Raw genomic sequence first — 18,161 nt, forward strand, 5'->3', positions numbered from 1 at the left:
GAGGATTTTACAGTTTTGTTGTTGTTGTAGTTTTACTTCATTAAGGAAAAAACATTGAGCAAAATATGTTTTTATTTGGCGCGTAAGGTAGGCAATGAGACATTAACAATCAAGTCGTGGCGGTGTTAAGAAATACAGAAAAAATATATAAATAAAGTATTTAAGCAAAATTTTATTTTGGCTTGTTTTAAAAAAATAAAATTCAAACAAAAGAATTAAACAAAATACTCAAAATTTGTTATAAATTTAAATTAAACAAAAAAAAAAAGAATACTCGAATAGTGTTAAAAAAATTCCATTAAGCGAGAATACTCCCAGCAATTTTATAAAAATATAAAAGAAAAATTTGCAATAAAAGAAAAATTCACAATTTATTAACAATTAATAACAACAAAAAAAGAAGAAACTTTACAGACCCTTAAACAGAGTTGTATTTTTAACGGTTAAACCTTAACAGCAGCGAGTACAGAGTCCAAAAACGCAGGCGCATCAATGCCCCCCGTCTTAGTAAAAGTGTAGGCGTTAATAAAATAATGAAAAATAGTGTATGTTTTATAACCTTAACGTTAAAGGACACATTCCAAAGGACATTACCATCAGACGCAAACAAAACATTAAAGAAACATTTTGATAACGTAACAGAAAATTTGTCATTTAACTATTTTAATGTACCAAAGCAAAGTAATTGCTAAACAATATATTTTAAAAAATTTGCAAGAAATCAAAAATAACAATTACCAACAACAACAACAACAACAAAAAACAAAAACTTATTATACTCAAAACATATCCCGAACTTAGTATTTATTTGTTAAAAACAAAATTATAAAATATTTATTAAAATTAGTGTTAAAAAAAACCTAAAGTAATCTCATATATTTATTATTATAAATTTAAGTATTTATAAACCAAAAACCAACAAAAACAAATTATTTATTAAATAACAAAAAATCTCATCATATACAAAATACAAAAACAACAAAATGTCATCAACCTCATCGGAATCGAATCTTAAACACAATAACGCCTTGTTGGCCACCGAAGAAAGTTCACATTTATTGGAAAAGGCTGTAAATGGAGCTGAAAAATATGGCTCACAACAAGCGGTAATTAATTTTTTTTTTATTATTTTTTTTTTAATCTATCATCAAGTACAGGAATTTTTTTTTCCATCAATATGTGTACAATTTTGTACAACATATGTATTTTATGGCAAAAGTCTGTATACAAGAGAATTTTTACCACAAATTTTTGTTTAAATAGCAAAAAGAAGATTAGTTTTAGTTGAAAATAGGAAATTTTAAACGAATTTCTTAAAAAAATTTTAAGTTAATTGTGACAACCAACTTTTGTGGTTGTGATTACTAAACTTGAAATGAAATACTTGCAAAATCATTTAATTTATTTAGTTATAAATCGGTTTATTTAACAAAAATTCTGCTGCTGCCACTAAAAGCATTTAATTGGTTGGTTTAATTGCCGCAACTAACTTTTATGTTTGTGATTACTAAATTTTCAATGAAATACTGGCAAAATCACTTAATTTGTTTAGTTCTATAACGGTTTATTTTCTTTCACTGCAACTAAAAACATTTAATTAATTGGTTTAATTGCCACAACTAACTTTTATGTTTGCGATTACTAAATTTTCAATGAAATACTTGCAAAATCACTTAATTTATTTAGTTCTATAACGGTTTATTTTCTTTTACTGCAACTACAAACGCTTAATTGTTTAGATAATTGCAGCAACCAACGTTTATGTTTATAATTACTAATTTTTAAATGAAATACTTACAAAATTTACTTAATTTAATACTTAATCAGTTTATTTAACAGAATTTCTGCAGTTAACATTAAAAAATATGTAATTAATGCCAGTGAATCATTTCATTGCCTGCAAATAGTTGATGTAATACAAATTTTTGGTTGCAGCAACCAAAACTACTCAAACGATGCTCTATAGAAGGTACTGAATCCTTTGTAATGCTTTTTTTAAAATTTCCCGATTAAAACTTTTTTCTTTATTCAGTTTCAATTTAAAAAATTTTAAATGTTTCAAAATTTTATTAAAAATTCTATAAATTAAACAACTTTTACAGTTAAAACTTTTCAATTTAGTTTCTTCTTTCCATTTAATATCAATGTCAAATTAACCTCTAGATAAACCATTTTAAAATTTCCTATTCTATCAAAAGAAAGTTTTTTTTAGATTAAAAACTTTTATAAATTCTAATCTTTCAAAGAAAACCTGCTTTATCTTAACTCTTTAAAAATATCTTTTCAAAAAATATGACGCAGCATTTTAAATTTATTCTATTTGCGTCATTTGGAAAATAAAAGTAATACTCTAGATACTAATACATTTCCAAAAAGACAAGGTGGTTAAATTATATTAAAATATTTACTAATATTACGTTTGGGTTCTTTTAATAACTTGCCCAGCAAACCTTTTTTAATAAATGTTAAGAAAACTCAACACGATTTGTTTAAAGAAGACTCTTATAAAACATTAATTGTTTTGATAATTTCTGATTGTAACAGATTCAGAACTAGTTTCAGGACTGGTTCTTTGTTATAGTTTACAGTTCTAGTTGTTATTATTTATAGGAAGAAGTTTTGTTTAACAAAGACTGGTTACCGGGCTGGTACTTTGGAATAGGTTATAGGTCTAGTTTACATTTTTTATATACAGGGAATAATTTAAAAGAACTTATTTCTTTTATATTAAAAGAAGTGTAAGGAAATGCCTTTTACATTTGTTGCTGGGTTACTAGACAAAAATAATGCGTGTTCTAATCAATTTCATAACAAAACAGAAAACTCCAAAAAAAAAGATCAACAATAAGAAAATATTCTTCTTCATTAAGAAATTCCATAAGTAAAGTAAAGAAAGAAAACTTCCTACGTGTTCAGACTATAAAATTTCAATTGAGGTTTCTTAAAGTAATGTTTAAAACATAGATTATCATCTTCAATAATGGATTTGTGTTTTTCTTCATTTTTTAAGATTATTTTGTATAGACATTTTCTTTATTCAAGACAAACTTTTAAAGATTTATTATAACAACAACAACACATTACATTCATATGGTGGTTTTGTTGACACTAGAGATGTAAATTTTTGCAACTTTTGCTTAAGCGAAAGCTACTCGTAACTTTTCATTGTGGGTACTTCAAACTTTTCAATACATTTTAAGAAAAAAGGGTAAACATTTTCTTAAATATCCCAAGCAAAATAAGGAAAACAAAGAATACAAGAAAACTAAAAACTAAAAGTAACTTTTTGTCAAAAAACTATCTATTAGTAACCGTTACTTGTGTGTTGGTTACTCATTTCCTTAGCAGCACTAGTACACACACAGTCGTTAGTCAGTTGAAGTATGCGTTTTCATGTTTGTTGTGGGGAACAAAAAAAGAAAACTTTTAAGATTAATAATTTATATGTATTTTTTGTATTCAATTTCATACTTGATCATCATCAGCATGGAAAATTTTTCAAGATTTTCAACCGGCATTTTTCTTTTCTCTTTCTTAATCTTTTTCAATAATTTCTCATGCGTTCAAATGGCGCGTTGTGTTGCATTTGTTTATGCTTTTCTGAATTAATTGCAAATGTCAAATTTTGACATTTTACATGTAGTGTAATGTTATTTATTTGGTTTGCTAGAAAATTGTAGTTAATTTTTGTGTAGACATTCAAATTTACCGTAAGATTTTCACTGAAGGTAAAGAGAAAATTTGGACAGGCAACCAGAGGATAGTTTGGTCTGATGTTTTGATAACTGTTTAGTCCATAGTCTTCACTGTATCCAAAACCTATATACATACTAAGAGGTCTCGACTATAGTCTTTTCAGTCTATAGATTAGTGTAGAGTCTCATCTATAGATTAATTTATAGTTTCGACTATAATTTCAACTATATTCTTGTCTATAGTCTTTTCTATAGTCTTGTCTAAAGTCTCGTCTTGTCTATAGCCTTGTCTATTATTTTGACTATAGTCTAGTCCGTAACGTAGAATATAGTCTATAGTCTTGACTGTAGTCTTGTATAGAGTCTTAACTATGGTCTTGTCAATACTCTTGTGTATAGTGTCTTGACTATAGACTTGCCTATAGTCTTGGCTAAAGTCTAGTTTATAGTCTTGATTAAAGTCTATAGTCTTGCCTATAATATAGTCTATAGTCGTGACTATAATCTAGTCTAAAGTTATGTTTATAGTTTGACTATAGTTTAGTCTGTAGTTTTGATATATAGTCTGACTATAGTATTGTCTATAGTTTTGACTATAGTCTTTTCTATACTCTTGACTATAGTCTTTTCTATACTCTTGACTATAGCCTTGTCTATAGTCTTGTCTATCGGCTTGTCTATCGGCTTGTCTACATTCTTCTCTACAGTCTTGACTATAGTCTAGTCTGTAGTATTGACATATAGTCTTGTCTATAGTCTTGACTATAGTCTTGTCTATAGTCTTGACTACAGTGTAGTCTATCATCTTGACTATAGTGTTGTCCATAGATATGTCTATAGTTTTGTCAATAGTCCTGTCTATAGTCTTGTCTAAAGTCTTGTCTATAGTCTTGTCAATAGTCTTGATTTGTAGTCTATGGTCTTGCCTATAGTATAGTCTAAAGTCTGGACCATAGTCTACTCTAAAGTCTGGACTATAGCATAGTCTAGTCTATAGTCTTGATTATAGTCTAGTTTTTAGTCTTTATTATAGTCTAGTTTTTAGTCTTGATAATAGTCTAGTTTATAGTCTTGGAAGTAGTATTGACGATTGTTTAACCTATAGTCTTGACTACACTCTAGCCTATTATGCTGACAACAATCTGCCCTATAGTTTTAACTATTAACTAGCCTATAGTACTGTTTAGAGTCTAGTCCATAGTCTAAACTCTAGTCCAGTTTATAGCTTTCACTATACTAATCATTTGCCTTAAACACTGAAAACTACATTTCTCACAAATGTAAATTTTTGTTCTAAATCCAAAAGTTTTATAAAACTTGTTTGTTTACTGGCTTATAACACTAGGGGTACTAAATATTGCTAACTATAGTACCTTATTATGAATAATTTGCAAATAATTATAATATAACAATATATCTAAAGTCGCAAAAACATTTAAAGTGTTTATTTTAACAGTTTCATTACCACAGAGGTTGAGGTGGGCGTAAAGAGAAATGCTTACCAGACTAGGTTGAACGATAAAAAGTCTTCAGATTTGTTTAAAACATTTTTATAGTTTTGAAAACTTGTTCAATGAATTGCTTTCATTCATCTACACATTTTTTGCAAATAAAACTAAAAGTTTATTTAAATGAATGAAATTTATTATTAAATATGTTTACACATAAATAAATAAATTATAAATTTTATATTATTTTCTCAAGGTTATTCATGACAAATGAATCATATTTCAACTAAATAATAGCTATTCTCTTTTGGAATAAAAAAATTGTCTTTTATTTAACCCCAAAAAAATAAAAATAAATATTTAGAGCATTATATCTATAAAAGCCAAACAAATGATAGACAGAAATGAATATAACAAAAAAAAAAGTAACAAAAGAGTTACTTATTTATGTGAAATATACAAATTAACTAAATATAGGTTCATTGGCATTTAGCTTATAAATTTATTTAATAATTATTAAGTAAATATAATTATAAACAGCAGCAAAATGAAAGTATTCTGTTTATTTAGCTAATTTTTATTAAAATTATATCTATTTTATGTCACTTTTTGTGGTAAAAAATTCTAAGAATTTTGCTTTATCTTTGTTTTAAACATTTTCTCTTACGCCCGGCCCGGCCCCCAACCAAGCAAACTCAATTAAATGTACATAACTTATACATTAAAGAAAAATTGATAACATTTAGTTATAACAAAAAAAATATACTATAGCTAATAAAAACGTTATAATTTAGCCATATTTATTTAATTTTTTTCTATATAATTTTATCTAAACAAATATTTATATCGACTATACATTAAACAAAAAAGACAAAACCAATACCAGGAAGGAAATTAATAAAAGGAAACGTTTATGATTTTGGTATATTATGTTTGTTTTGTGTTAAACATTAATTAAAATTTAGTAAAATATTTATATTTTTTTATAAATTCGTTAAAACGTTATCACATTATCAAGGTCAACTTGTATTGTATTGAAAATAGTAGTAGGTAGAGAGCAAAAAGTATATGCAAAAAAAAAAAAGTACCACAAAGGCCGTATATATCAATCTTATTGTTGAAGGTTTATTAACCCTTAAATGGTCAGGCAGAGGAACTTAGTTAGTAGAAGCTATAAAAAAAACTTTAACTTATTTATAAAGAACTCTAGAAGGTACAGAATTGTCCCCACGATTGGTATTTTGGAGTAAAAGTAAATGCAAAACATGTTCTACTAAGATGAAGGTTTATTAACCCTTTAATGGATATGCAGGGGAACATAGTTTTATAGTGTTATTAGATGATATAGTTTTGTCTAGTCTAGTCTGTAGTCTTGACTATCGTCTAGTTTTAATAATTGTCTTGTACATAATCCTGGCTATAGTATTAACTAAAGTCTCGACTATAGTCTTTTCAGTAGACTCATCTATAGATTAGTGTAGAGTCTCATCTATAGGTTCTATAGTCTCGACTATAGTTTCGACTATAAATTATGCTCTAGTCTCGACTGTAGTATTGCCTATAGCGTTGTCTATCGTTTTGTCTATAGTCTAGTTTGTAGCTTAGACTATAGTCTTGAATATAGTCTTGTATAGAGTTTTGACTAAGGTCTCGTCAATACCCTTGTGTATAGTGTCTTGACTATAGAATTGCCTATAGTTTTGACTATGGTCTTGTCTATAGTCTTGATTAAAGTCTAGTTTATAGTCTTGATTAAAGTCTAATCTATAGTCTTGTCTATAATATAGTCTATAGTCGTGACTATAATCTAGTCTAATGTCAAGTTTATAGTTTGACTATAGTCTGTAGTCTGACTATAGTTTTGTCTATAGTGTTGACTATAGTTTTGTCTATAGTCTTATCTATAGTCTTGTCTATCAATACTATTGTGTATAGTGTCTTGACTATAGAATTGCCTATAGTTTTGACTATGGTCTTGTCTATAGTCTTGATTAAAGTCTAATCTATAGTCTTGTCTATAATATAGTCTATAGTCGTGACTATAATCTAGTCTAATGTCAAGTTTATAGTTTGACTATAGTCTGTAGTCTGACTATAGTTTTGTCTATAGTGTTGACTATAGTTTTGTCTATAGTCTTATCTATAGTCTTGTCTATCAATACTATTGTGTACAGTGTCTTGACTATAGACATGCCTATAGTTTTGACTATGGTCTTGTCTATAGTCTTGATTAAAGTCTAATCTATAGTTTTGTCTATAATATAGTCTATAGTCGTGACTATAATCGAGTCTTATGTCAAGTTTATAGTTTGACTATAGTTTAGTCTATAGTCTTGACTATAGTTTAGTCTATAGTCTTGACTATAATCTTGATATAGTCTTGTCTATAGTCTTGACAATAGTCTTGTCTATAGTCCTGTCTATAGTCTTGCTTATAGTTTTGTCTAAAGTCTTGTCAATAGCCTTGACTAAAATCTTGACTAAAATCTTGACTATATTCTTGTTTATAGTCTTGTCTATAGTCTTTGCTTTAGTCTTGTCTATATTCGTGATTGACTCTTGATAGTCTAGAGTCTAGACTATAGTCGTGACTAAAGTTTTGTCTATAGTCTTTAAAAACTTCAACAATTCAACAGAACCCTACAGGGAATAGAAGTTCAATTCAATATTAAAATTATAAATTTTATCTTTGTGTTAAACAAATAAAGTGCAAAATTATAATTTAAAAAAATGTCATCTCAAAACACATTTACAATTATGAGGACAGTGGGCAAATTAAAACAAAAAAAAACACGGTTAATGTTAATATTAAATTTCTTTGTTTAAAAATGCCTTCAATTTTTTAAAAATATCTTTTTTTTTGCATTTATTACCAAACCAATCCCTTGTCTGCTGATAAATCCATGGAAAAAGTTCAGTTAAAAAAATATTTTGGCCAAAGGCCAATTAAAATGCAAAAAAAAATCTTTTAAATTTTTTTTTAACATTTTTATTATAAACAGTAGTGTTTTTTTGTTAAATGTGGAAAATAACAATGAAAGAAATTTTTATTTCTTAAAGTAAAACTTTTTAATGGAGGAGTGTGTAAAAACATCATAAAAATTAACACAATTTTTCTTAAATTTTATGTTAATTATAAATTGCATTATTATTGATTAAATTATTTATAAAGTTTAATTGACTTTTAGCAATTGATTTTTGTGCAATTTTAAAAAAACTTTTATAAATTTGAATTTTAGTTTCTCTTTTTTATTATATTTTCAGCAATTTTAACAAAAATATGCCATAATTTTTAATTAAAAAAGTAATTTGCAAAATCTTTTATTATTTAATATTTACAAAAAAGCTGCCTTTTTATATAATTTTCGTATGTAACCGAACATTTTTTTAAAACATTTTTAAAGTCAAGTCAAATTTATAATGACATTCAATGACATTTCACTGTTTAAAAAATTTTAAATATTTTTGCTACCGCAATTTTTTCTTAACTGTCACTTTAATTCATTAAAATATTTGACATATTTATATAATAGAAATTATATTTGTATTATTTATGCAAAATATGTATATTTTATAGAAATGTCATTATTATTCTACAACTGTCATAATCTGGTATTCTATTTAATGTTTATTTATATTAGATTTATGTGATTTCATTTCCATATGAATAAATTTATTTAAATAAATTTTTATTGACACTTTGTTTAGAATTTTTAATGAAAAATTTCCATAGAAAGTTATGTCAGTTAGTATTATATTATTATTATATATTATTTGATATTAAACGCATAAAAACATTTTTTAATTATTAATTATATTCTTATTTTATAAACCTAATTGGGGGTTTTAATATTATTAAGATTTTTTTTCTCTAAAAATAATAAAATAGCAAATTAAACTTTAGAATATAATTTTAATTAATTAAATTTTAATAAAAATTTAATTAAACAGCTTTTATTTTTAACAACTCTATACAATTTTTAATGACTTAATCAAAGCTTCACTTAAATGATTGGCATCACTGTTTTACAGAGTTCTAACAACAGGGTTGCAAAATTTCATACTATTTATGTTAGGGAAATATTGTTAAAGGTCCCTTTACACGATCACACTTTACGTACGACAAGTCTAATGAAAAAGTAAAATGAAATTCCATCCGTATGACAAAAAAGAGAATAAAAGTATAAAACAATAACAAAGATGAAAACAGCTGTTTCACTTTTTTGTATGGGTTTACATGAAAATACATCCCTGATCTAATGCAACTTGCTTGTTATTTGAATTATTTAAAAGAATGAAAAGAGCCATACGACTGTCAAATTTGGCATCCGTATTGGAGGCTTTAGCAAACTTTTTATTAAATTTATACATATGTATTCATTTCATTCTCTTATAAGTCTGATAATTTTGACATTTAATTTCATTTTAAAATCTCAATTGGACTACCTTGAGTTTTAATATCATTTTGAATAACTCAATTGTCTGTCACTTATGACCAAGTAACATTTCCTATTCTCATTACAACAACATTTCTGTCACATTATTGACATTAACACTTGACACATTTTCAATAAAATCCAACTATTTACTAGTGTAATTTAACACTCTTATAAACCACATCCCGTAATTAACGTTAAATTTTAACTACGACCAAGATTATAATTCTTTTTGAGGTTTTGTACAACTGTACTTAGTTTAAGACTAGATTTATTTACTCTAAAGCAAATGCTGCAAATACCTTTAAAACAAAAACTAGTTAAAACAACAAATAAGAAAACCTGTAAAGTTGTCCCTGGCTGCCAGCACTTTCCAAGTGTAAGTGTCAGTCCGCTGAAGAGTATGTGTAGGAAGAAGTCATTACTATTTTAAACTGAAAACTAGTGTTGGCTATTAAATTACATTAAGGTTTTGCTCACTTTTTTTTCCTTTTATGAACTTAATTACAAAATAAAATGACTTATCTTTAAAGCAGGGAAGCTAATAAATGAACTGATATTAAACAATAACAACAGATTACCTTGATTACTGGAGGTATAGAGTAAAAGGAGGTATAAATAAAAAAACGTTTAACAGCACGAATGCCCAGAAATATTTATAAATATAAGGACAAACATAATTACTGTAGGGTATAGTAAATAGTATCTTTACGTAAACAATTACAAAAGCAGGGCTGGGGTAAACTATTTATATAACAACTGCAATTTAAAAAAAATGTTCTTAAGTTTCTTAACAAGCTTAAAAACTGTTCCAAAACTAACCAAAATTGTTAAAAATTTTAATAATTTATTAAAAAATCAAATAAATAATTCCCATTTTCCAACCCTGCACATGTTAAGAAGGACCATTTAGGCGTTGCCAACCTGTAGAACCAGTTAATGCAAACAAATTGTTTTTACATCTTGTGATTTTTTTTCTATATCATCTCAATAGCTCCATGTATCCCTGTTGTGTCTTTTAGTGGAGTGGGCGATTTGCAATAAAAAAAGTCAAAACAAATAAATAAAACTTTGTGAAAGGCATTAAGGCAAGGGCGTTACAAAGTGACCCCTAAAAGTCTTTCTTTACTTTGGGTATACATCTGCGTATAGCGTTCACATTAGAAACTAAAAAAAAAACAAATATTTGTTAAATTTAAGATAAATAAATAGTAGTAGTAAATATTTATCTATCTTCGCATACATTAACTTTTAATATTGATTTTATTTTTGGCTATTTTTGTTTTATTAAGTTAATTTTTGTTTTATTTAACTTATTGTGTGGTGCTGACAAATATATATCTTTTTTTTTTAAACATGTGATGACTGAATAAATGATAGATGGGTATTAAGTTCTGCTAGAGATAGGGATTTTAGCACGTTATTGGGATTTAGCTTTTGGTGGGTAATTGAAAGACAAACATTACAAGGATGGGCAAAAAAGTAGTAGTAGAATTTTTAACTTGACATAGAAAACATTTTTGGTCAAAATCGAGTTCAGTGTTGCCATTTTTTTGTTACCAATTTCGGTCAAATTGTTTTACAAAAACCGCTAGAAACCGTCAAATTAAACTTTTTGTAGAGACCTCTAGGAAACGTAAAATTTAATCAATATCTAGAAATTTTGACTAAAGACTAGACTATAGACTGGATGTTCTAGACTATAGACTGGATGTTCTATAGACTAGTCTGTAGACTAGACCAAGACTAGACTATAGACTATAGAATGGATCTAGACTATAGACTAGACTATAGACTAGTCTATAGACTATAGAATGGATCTAGACTAGACTAGACTGTAGACTAGACTATAGACTAGACTATAGACTAGACTATAGACTAGACTAGACTAGACTATAGACTAGACTATAGACTAGACTATAGACTAGACTATAGACTAGACTATAGACTAGACTATAGACTAGACTATAGACTAGACTATAGACTAGACTATAGACTAGACTATAGACTAGACTATAGACTAGACTATAGACTAGACTATAGACTAGACTAGACTATAGACTAGACTATAGACTAGACTATAGACTAGACTATAGACTAGACTATAGACTAGACTATAGACTAGACTATAGACTAGACTATAGACTAGACTATAGACTAGACTATAGACTAGACTATAGACTAGACTATAGACTAGACTATAGACTAGACTATAGACTAGACTATAGACTAGACTATAGACTAGACTATAGACTAGACTATAGACTAGACTATAGACTAGACTATAGACTAGACTATAGACTAGACTATAGACTAGACTATAGACTAGACTATAGACTAGACTATAGACTAGACTATAGACTAGACTATAGACTAGACTATAGACTAGACTATAGACTAGACTATAGACTAGACTATAGACTAGACTATAGACTAGACTATAGACTAGACTATAGACTAGACTATAGACTAGACTATAGACTAGACTATAGACTAGACTATAGACTAGACTAGATTAGACTATAGACTAGACTATAGACTAGACTGTAGACTGGACTATAGACTAGACTATAGACTAGACTATAGACTAGACTGTAGACTAGACTATAGACTAGACTATAGACTAGACTATAGACTAGACTATAGACTAGACTATAGACTAGACTATAGACTAGACTATAGACTAGACTATAGACTAGACCATAGACTAGACCATAGACTAGACTATAGACTACACTATAGCCTAAACTATAGATCGTTATTCGTATAATACTAAGCTATCAAAATAATTATGCTGGCAACCCTGCAAATATATAAAACTCAAGTAAAAGGTTGTTGTTGAAAAAACAGCAGAAGGGGGTGTGTCTAGTCTTTGAGACCACATTTACGTATTTTAAATGAAAATCAAAACCTAAAGAACACAAAATAGAAAAACGTCATTTGTTTATATAGTCTGCATATATAGATATTTATGAAGTTTATATGACCGCAAAAAGCTTTAAATTTCTTCTATAACTTTTTTTCTTTGTATTGTTAGTGATTCTACTATATAACGCGACAGACAGCTTATACTATACTTACTTAACAGAGGACAAAAAGGGCATTTGTTTTCTTGCTGCTCTTTGTTTTCTTTACACACTTAATACTCGCCCCTTGCCATTATTTTGGAATGCAATAAACTTGGTCACTTACGTACGCAAAGTAGAGGAGGAATTTTTGTTTGTTTTTATTAAACAATGTACTTAATATTCCCCATAGGTTGTGAAATATATATTTTTTATTTTAAGCTAAAAAAAACTAATAGCCAGCTGTTGGCTTACTGATTTTATTAACATTTACCTGTTTGGAATTTTAATTTTTATGTATTTTTGATTATTATGTAAACAAACAACATTGACTTAGGAACAACAACAAAAAAAATAACCAAATTTATATGCAATTTAACCGGAAAGTTCTAAATTTACATTAACTGTTATTGGGAAACAAAGCAAAAAAAGCTTTTTTTGTTATCTTTTTAACACCTTGACCATTTTTATTCGAGCTTTTTTAACAGTTATAAGAAAACACCAGCAAAAAGTTTCAATACTTTTACTGTTAGCGAAAAAGCTTTCTTTTGTTAACAAAACTTTTAGCTACAGTATTAAACAAAAGTTTTTGTACTGTATTAGTTAATAACTTTTTTTAAAAATTATTATTAATAAAGGCATAACCTTATTTATCTACTTCCTTTTCCCGTTACGTATTACAATAGTTGCCATATTTTAAGCAGCCAATAAAAAGCAGTGTTGCCTTATTTATATTTTGTTAGCTGGCCATATTGTTAGGATTTATTTGTTTGATTTTTTTTTGGAAAACAATAGAAATTTTTAATGTTTTTAGTTTTTTTGTTCAAAAATTCTTTTGTTTAAAGTTTGCTTTTATTAAAACACCTGACTTTTTTATTTTGTTTTTGTATATATTTGCGTCATATATTTTTGTAGTTTTGTTTATTTACAAATCACTGAATAACTTTTAGGATTAATTTTGCAAATCCTCCTCATTAAATAACACTTGTTATTGAAAATTGCCAACAAATAGCCATTTAGTTATTAAAAGATTGCGCCATAGTTTCCATTCCCATATTAGTACTGCCAGCAATTTAAATTGGTTAAATGATAGGGAACATTTTAGGATCTTTAGTTTGTACAAAATATTGAAATTTGTATTCGAACCAATAGAATTATTCTTTATATAAATAATTTCCAATTTTGATCGTAATTTTATTTTAATGTTTTTAAATGAAAAACACTCAATATATTTTGTAAACAATAAACAGTTGTTGTAAACAAACTCATCTATTGTGAATGATAGGTTTATGAGCATGTCACTTCGAAAGAAATTTCTCTTATTAAGACAAGAGCAATTAATTTGAACCGATTTTTAGCTGCTTTTGACTACCTCTAATACCTTTACTTTTAGTTTATAATATGTTTACATGTGTGTCTAAATAAACAACATATTTTACATGTAATTTTACATATCCTCTGGATTAATATATTTTTCGATTACAGATTTCTATAGAACATTGATAAAAGCACTTGATATGATATAAAACTGATATTAAAATCCCCTACAAATAACCTTTATAGAGTTACCAAACTTTAGGGCAAATAAATTTCTAGATAAAAAACTTATTTTTTTCCAAAATTTTCTTTAACGATTTAATGTCAATAATTTTTAATCTTAAGATATTTGAGGTCTCTATAGATTCTGAAATTATCTCAAAATAGTTGAAGTAAGTTAATGTAGATTTAAGGTCTTTAAGTAAGGACTAGCGTGATAAGAAGAGTTGAGGATATTGAGGTCCTTACTGGCTCATTTGCAGAAGTATATTAAGAAGTACGACTGAAATCGCCTATCGGACCTCGAGGTCTATGTCATTAGACACCCTTGCCTGATAATTAGGTCTCGAGTACAATGACAACGGCAGGAGTTGTAGTAATGAAGAAAAGTGTCCCATCTATTCTAATATTGTCCGATATTTACCTAGAATAGAGAGCGTCACTTGAATACTCCTTGGGGGGGACTTAAGCATATCCTTATTATGTACCGAGAATAGAGAGTGTTAATTTGGTATTCCCTTTCATTAGGTATGAAGGAGTTATCTGGGATAAATCTTTAAGTAATGAGTAATACTTAATATAGACTCCTATAACCTCTAATTTGTCACAGTGGGATCAGCAATTAAATGAATCTTAGAGAGATCTCTTTTTGAACCCATTAGTCTGGTTTAAAGTCCAGCAGAGTACTTTGAAAAGACTCAAATCAAAATTTTCGAAAACTTTTACAAATAACTTTGAATGAAATTTTTATTATACAACATTTTCAATAACTTCTTATACAATATTTATCTAACGATTGTATAGGGGAATTGAGTGCAGTTAGAGCACATCAATGAAACCGCGTAGAGTGACATTTTGAAGAATTGAAAACAACAATTGTTATCGGGGTTCATAAATTTAATATCTGTATTAGAAACGATTGCAAGAAATCCCTTTAACTAACAAACAAAATGATAGGAAAGCAGTAGCAGAGAAATTGATGGGGGTCTAAGTAACTGACATGTATTTCAACTGTGGACAATAAAAATTTGTTTTTTTTATTATCTCCTTGTTTTGAAAACCTTTCTGAAATATTACGTACGTCCCTGTATATTGTTAATATTTTTATTATCTGTAAACAAAAACAGCATTAAACTAAAATATTAATTTTAATTGTAGCGATTTCAATTAGTCTTGCAATAGCAATACCTCAAAGCACAACAGATTTTGTAACCCTTTTAGCGATTTAAAAAAAAGTCCTGTTTTATTTTAAACCCAAAATTATAAAAACACTTTATTAATATATTTCTTATTTTCCTTAAATCTTTTTAGGATCAAGATAACTTACTCGATAACATGGTTCACACGACTGAATCGAATTCCAGAACCCTGCCACAATATGTGGCAGCGTTATCAGCTGCTGGTGGAGCCTTTGCAGCCGGTACTCTCTTAGGTTGGACCTCTCCCGCTCAAGGTGAACTAACTACGGGTAAATATGGTTTCCCTGTCGATGAAAATGCCTTCTCCTGGATTGGTTCTGCCATGACTTTGGGTGCTGCCTTTGTTTGTGTACCCATTGGTTTTCTTATCAATCTAATTGGCCGTAAATTAACTATGCTCTTGTTGGTCTTACCCTTCACATTGGGTTGGTGTCTCCTGATCTGGGCTCAAAATGTTGAAATGATGTATACGGCTCGTTTTATTTTGGGTATATCGGGTGGTGCCTTCTGTGTTACAGCACCCATGTATACGGGTGAGATAGCACATAAAGATATACGTGGCACACTGGGTAGTTTCTTCCAGTTGATGATAACGGCAGGTATTCTATTTGTGTATGCCGTCGGTGCCGGTTTAGATGTATTTTGGATGAGTATTGTTTGCGGTATTTTACCTTTAGTATTTGGCGCAATATTTGTATTTATGCCCGAATCTCCTACTTATTTGGTAAGTTTTTCTTAATATAAAAAATTAAATTAAACGATTAATTAATTAAATTCTTAATTAAATTTGTAGGTTTCTAAAAATAACAATGAAAGCGCCGTTAAATCTATTCAATGGTTACGCGGCAAGGACTATGACTACCGTATGGAAATCGAAGAATTAAAAGAGACTGAAAGAAAAATCAAAGAAACTCCTGTTTCTATTGGCAGTGCTCTCATGCGTCCCGTTACCATCAAGGCTTTATGCATCAGTTTGGGTCTTATGTTCTTCCAACAGTTGAGTGGTATCAATGCCGTTATTTTCTATTCAACCGATATTTTCAGGGTAAGTAGTCATGCTTGATCGTCATGTTCTTTAATAAATAGATATAAGTACATATTTTATCTCTATTCATACGACCTCTAAGAATGTCAAAAAGACGTAATAAGTACTTTTGGATTAATAATATTACTGTTGGTAAATATTGTTAAAAGATAATAGAAAGTTTTTCAAAGACCTTTATCAATATATAGTGTTGAGATACTCACTACATAATGCTTTCTCTTTTCCGTCGAAAATTTCGACTGTTTTCATCGTATTCAGTTTTGTAATTTGTATCCGATTTTAAAAATTTCGACTATTAAAACATTTCGGGAGGATCATTGAGTGCTTAAAAAGATCGCTTCCACAGAATCACTTCCAATAGTAAAAATTTCGAACCAAAATCTTTGGTCTCAATGAAAAAATAGAACAAGTACAGGTGTATCATCAGTTCTAGAACTAGTTGTGTTCTAGAAAAAAGAACTAGTTCCTTAACTGTTCATAACTTTCAAAAGCTTTTATAAAACTGGATAAAAATAGAATAAGTACAGGCGTCTAGTCTAGTCTAGAATTGGTCCTAATCTTAACAACAATCTTGAACAAAAATCTATGGAAAAAGGAACTAGTTCAATACTGTTTCAAAACCTTCCCTAGAACTTGTTCGGAAGGTGACAAATTCGTTCAAATATCTTTGTTAAAAGAACTGATTGCAGAATCCCTACATAGAAACAGAGCCGATTTGAAACTCTTTGACAGAACCAGTTCTGAAGGTAAACATTTCGAATAAAAATCATATCCTAGAACTAGTTCCAAGAGCGAACAAACATCATTGATTCAAACCCTTTTTCCAAAATTATTCCATAGAATAACCCTTCCACAGAATCGCTTCTCAAGATGACAATTTTGAACCAGATTGAGTACAATTAATTAACTGTTATAGTTTTTCCCGAGTAGTTTCTTTATATCAAATCCCAAATGTTGAAACCTCATATAACTTTTTTTTTAATAAATTTTTATTAATTTAAACTTTCTTTCCCTTTTTTCCAGGATGCTGAAACCGGTATTGATGAAAACCTCTCCACCATTGTTGTTGGCATCATGCAGGTCATTGCCACCTTTATCTCCGTCATGGTAGTCGATAAATTGGGTCGTCGTATCTTACTCCTGGCCTCTTCCAGTGTCATGGCCATTTCCACCATTGCCATGGGTGTCTATTTCTATATGAAAGAAAACGATAGAGATTCCGTAGCCAATCTCGGCTGGTTGCCCGTCAGCAGTTTGTGTGTATTTATCATTATGTTCTCTATTGGTTTCGGTCCCGTGCCCTGGTTGATGATGGGTGAATTGTTTGCTTCAGATATTAAAGGTGTAGCTGGTTCAATTGCTGGTACCTCTAACTGGGTGTTGGCTTTTATTGTAACTAAGACTTTTGTTAACTTGAAAGATGCTTTGGGTAGTGGTGAAACATTCTGGCTTTTCGCCGGCATAACCGTAGTGGGTGGCATCTTTGTATTCGTCTTTGTGCCCGAAACTAAAGGCAAAAGTTTGAATGAGATTCAAGATGAATTGAGTGGTAAATCGAACAGAAATCAATCAAATGGTAATGTTATCTAAATCTAAAGGATTTCATTTACAAGAGTCTCGCCGCAAAAAAAAAACAGTCAGTTAGTTTTCTTTTTATAAAGGACATGAAGCATACAGTCCTTTAACTACACACCACATTGAAAAACACATCAAACAAAAAAAAACACTGGAAATTTA

The 18,161-nt window shown here is 28.6% G+C and overlaps 1 protein-coding gene across 3 annotated transcripts in view; it reads left to right on the top strand.

Moving 5' to 3' along the window:
- The window catches only part of LOC119604553 (facilitated trehalose transporter Tret1), a 39,370-nt gene extending 21,209 nt beyond the window's left edge, over positions 1-18,161 (top strand). Inside the window, exons 1-4 of one of the 3 annotated variants that reach the window (XM_037957232.1) lie at positions 280-1,106; positions 15,492-16,103; positions 16,173-16,424; positions 17,448-18,014. In XM_037957232.1, the coding sequence (XP_037813160.1) occupies positions 984-1,106; positions 15,492-16,103; positions 16,173-16,424; positions 17,448-18,014 (1,554 nt within the window). In that variant the 5' untranslated portion in view covers positions 280-983. Of the gene's footprint in view, positions 1-279; positions 1,107-15,340; positions 15,416-15,491; positions 16,104-16,172; positions 16,425-17,447 lie in introns of those variants that run through there. The other 2 variants (XM_037957234.1, XM_037957233.1) reach the window with 2 other exon arrangements.

The sequence above is a fragment of the Lucilia sericata genome, unplaced genomic scaffold (assembly GCF_015586225.1).
Source record: "Lucilia sericata isolate MDLA Ls3-8-SP2 unplaced genomic scaffold, ASM1558622v1 Contig000403F_arrow, whole genome shotgun sequence".
NCBI lineage: Eukaryota > Metazoa > Arthropoda > Insecta > Diptera > Calliphoridae > Lucilia > Lucilia sericata.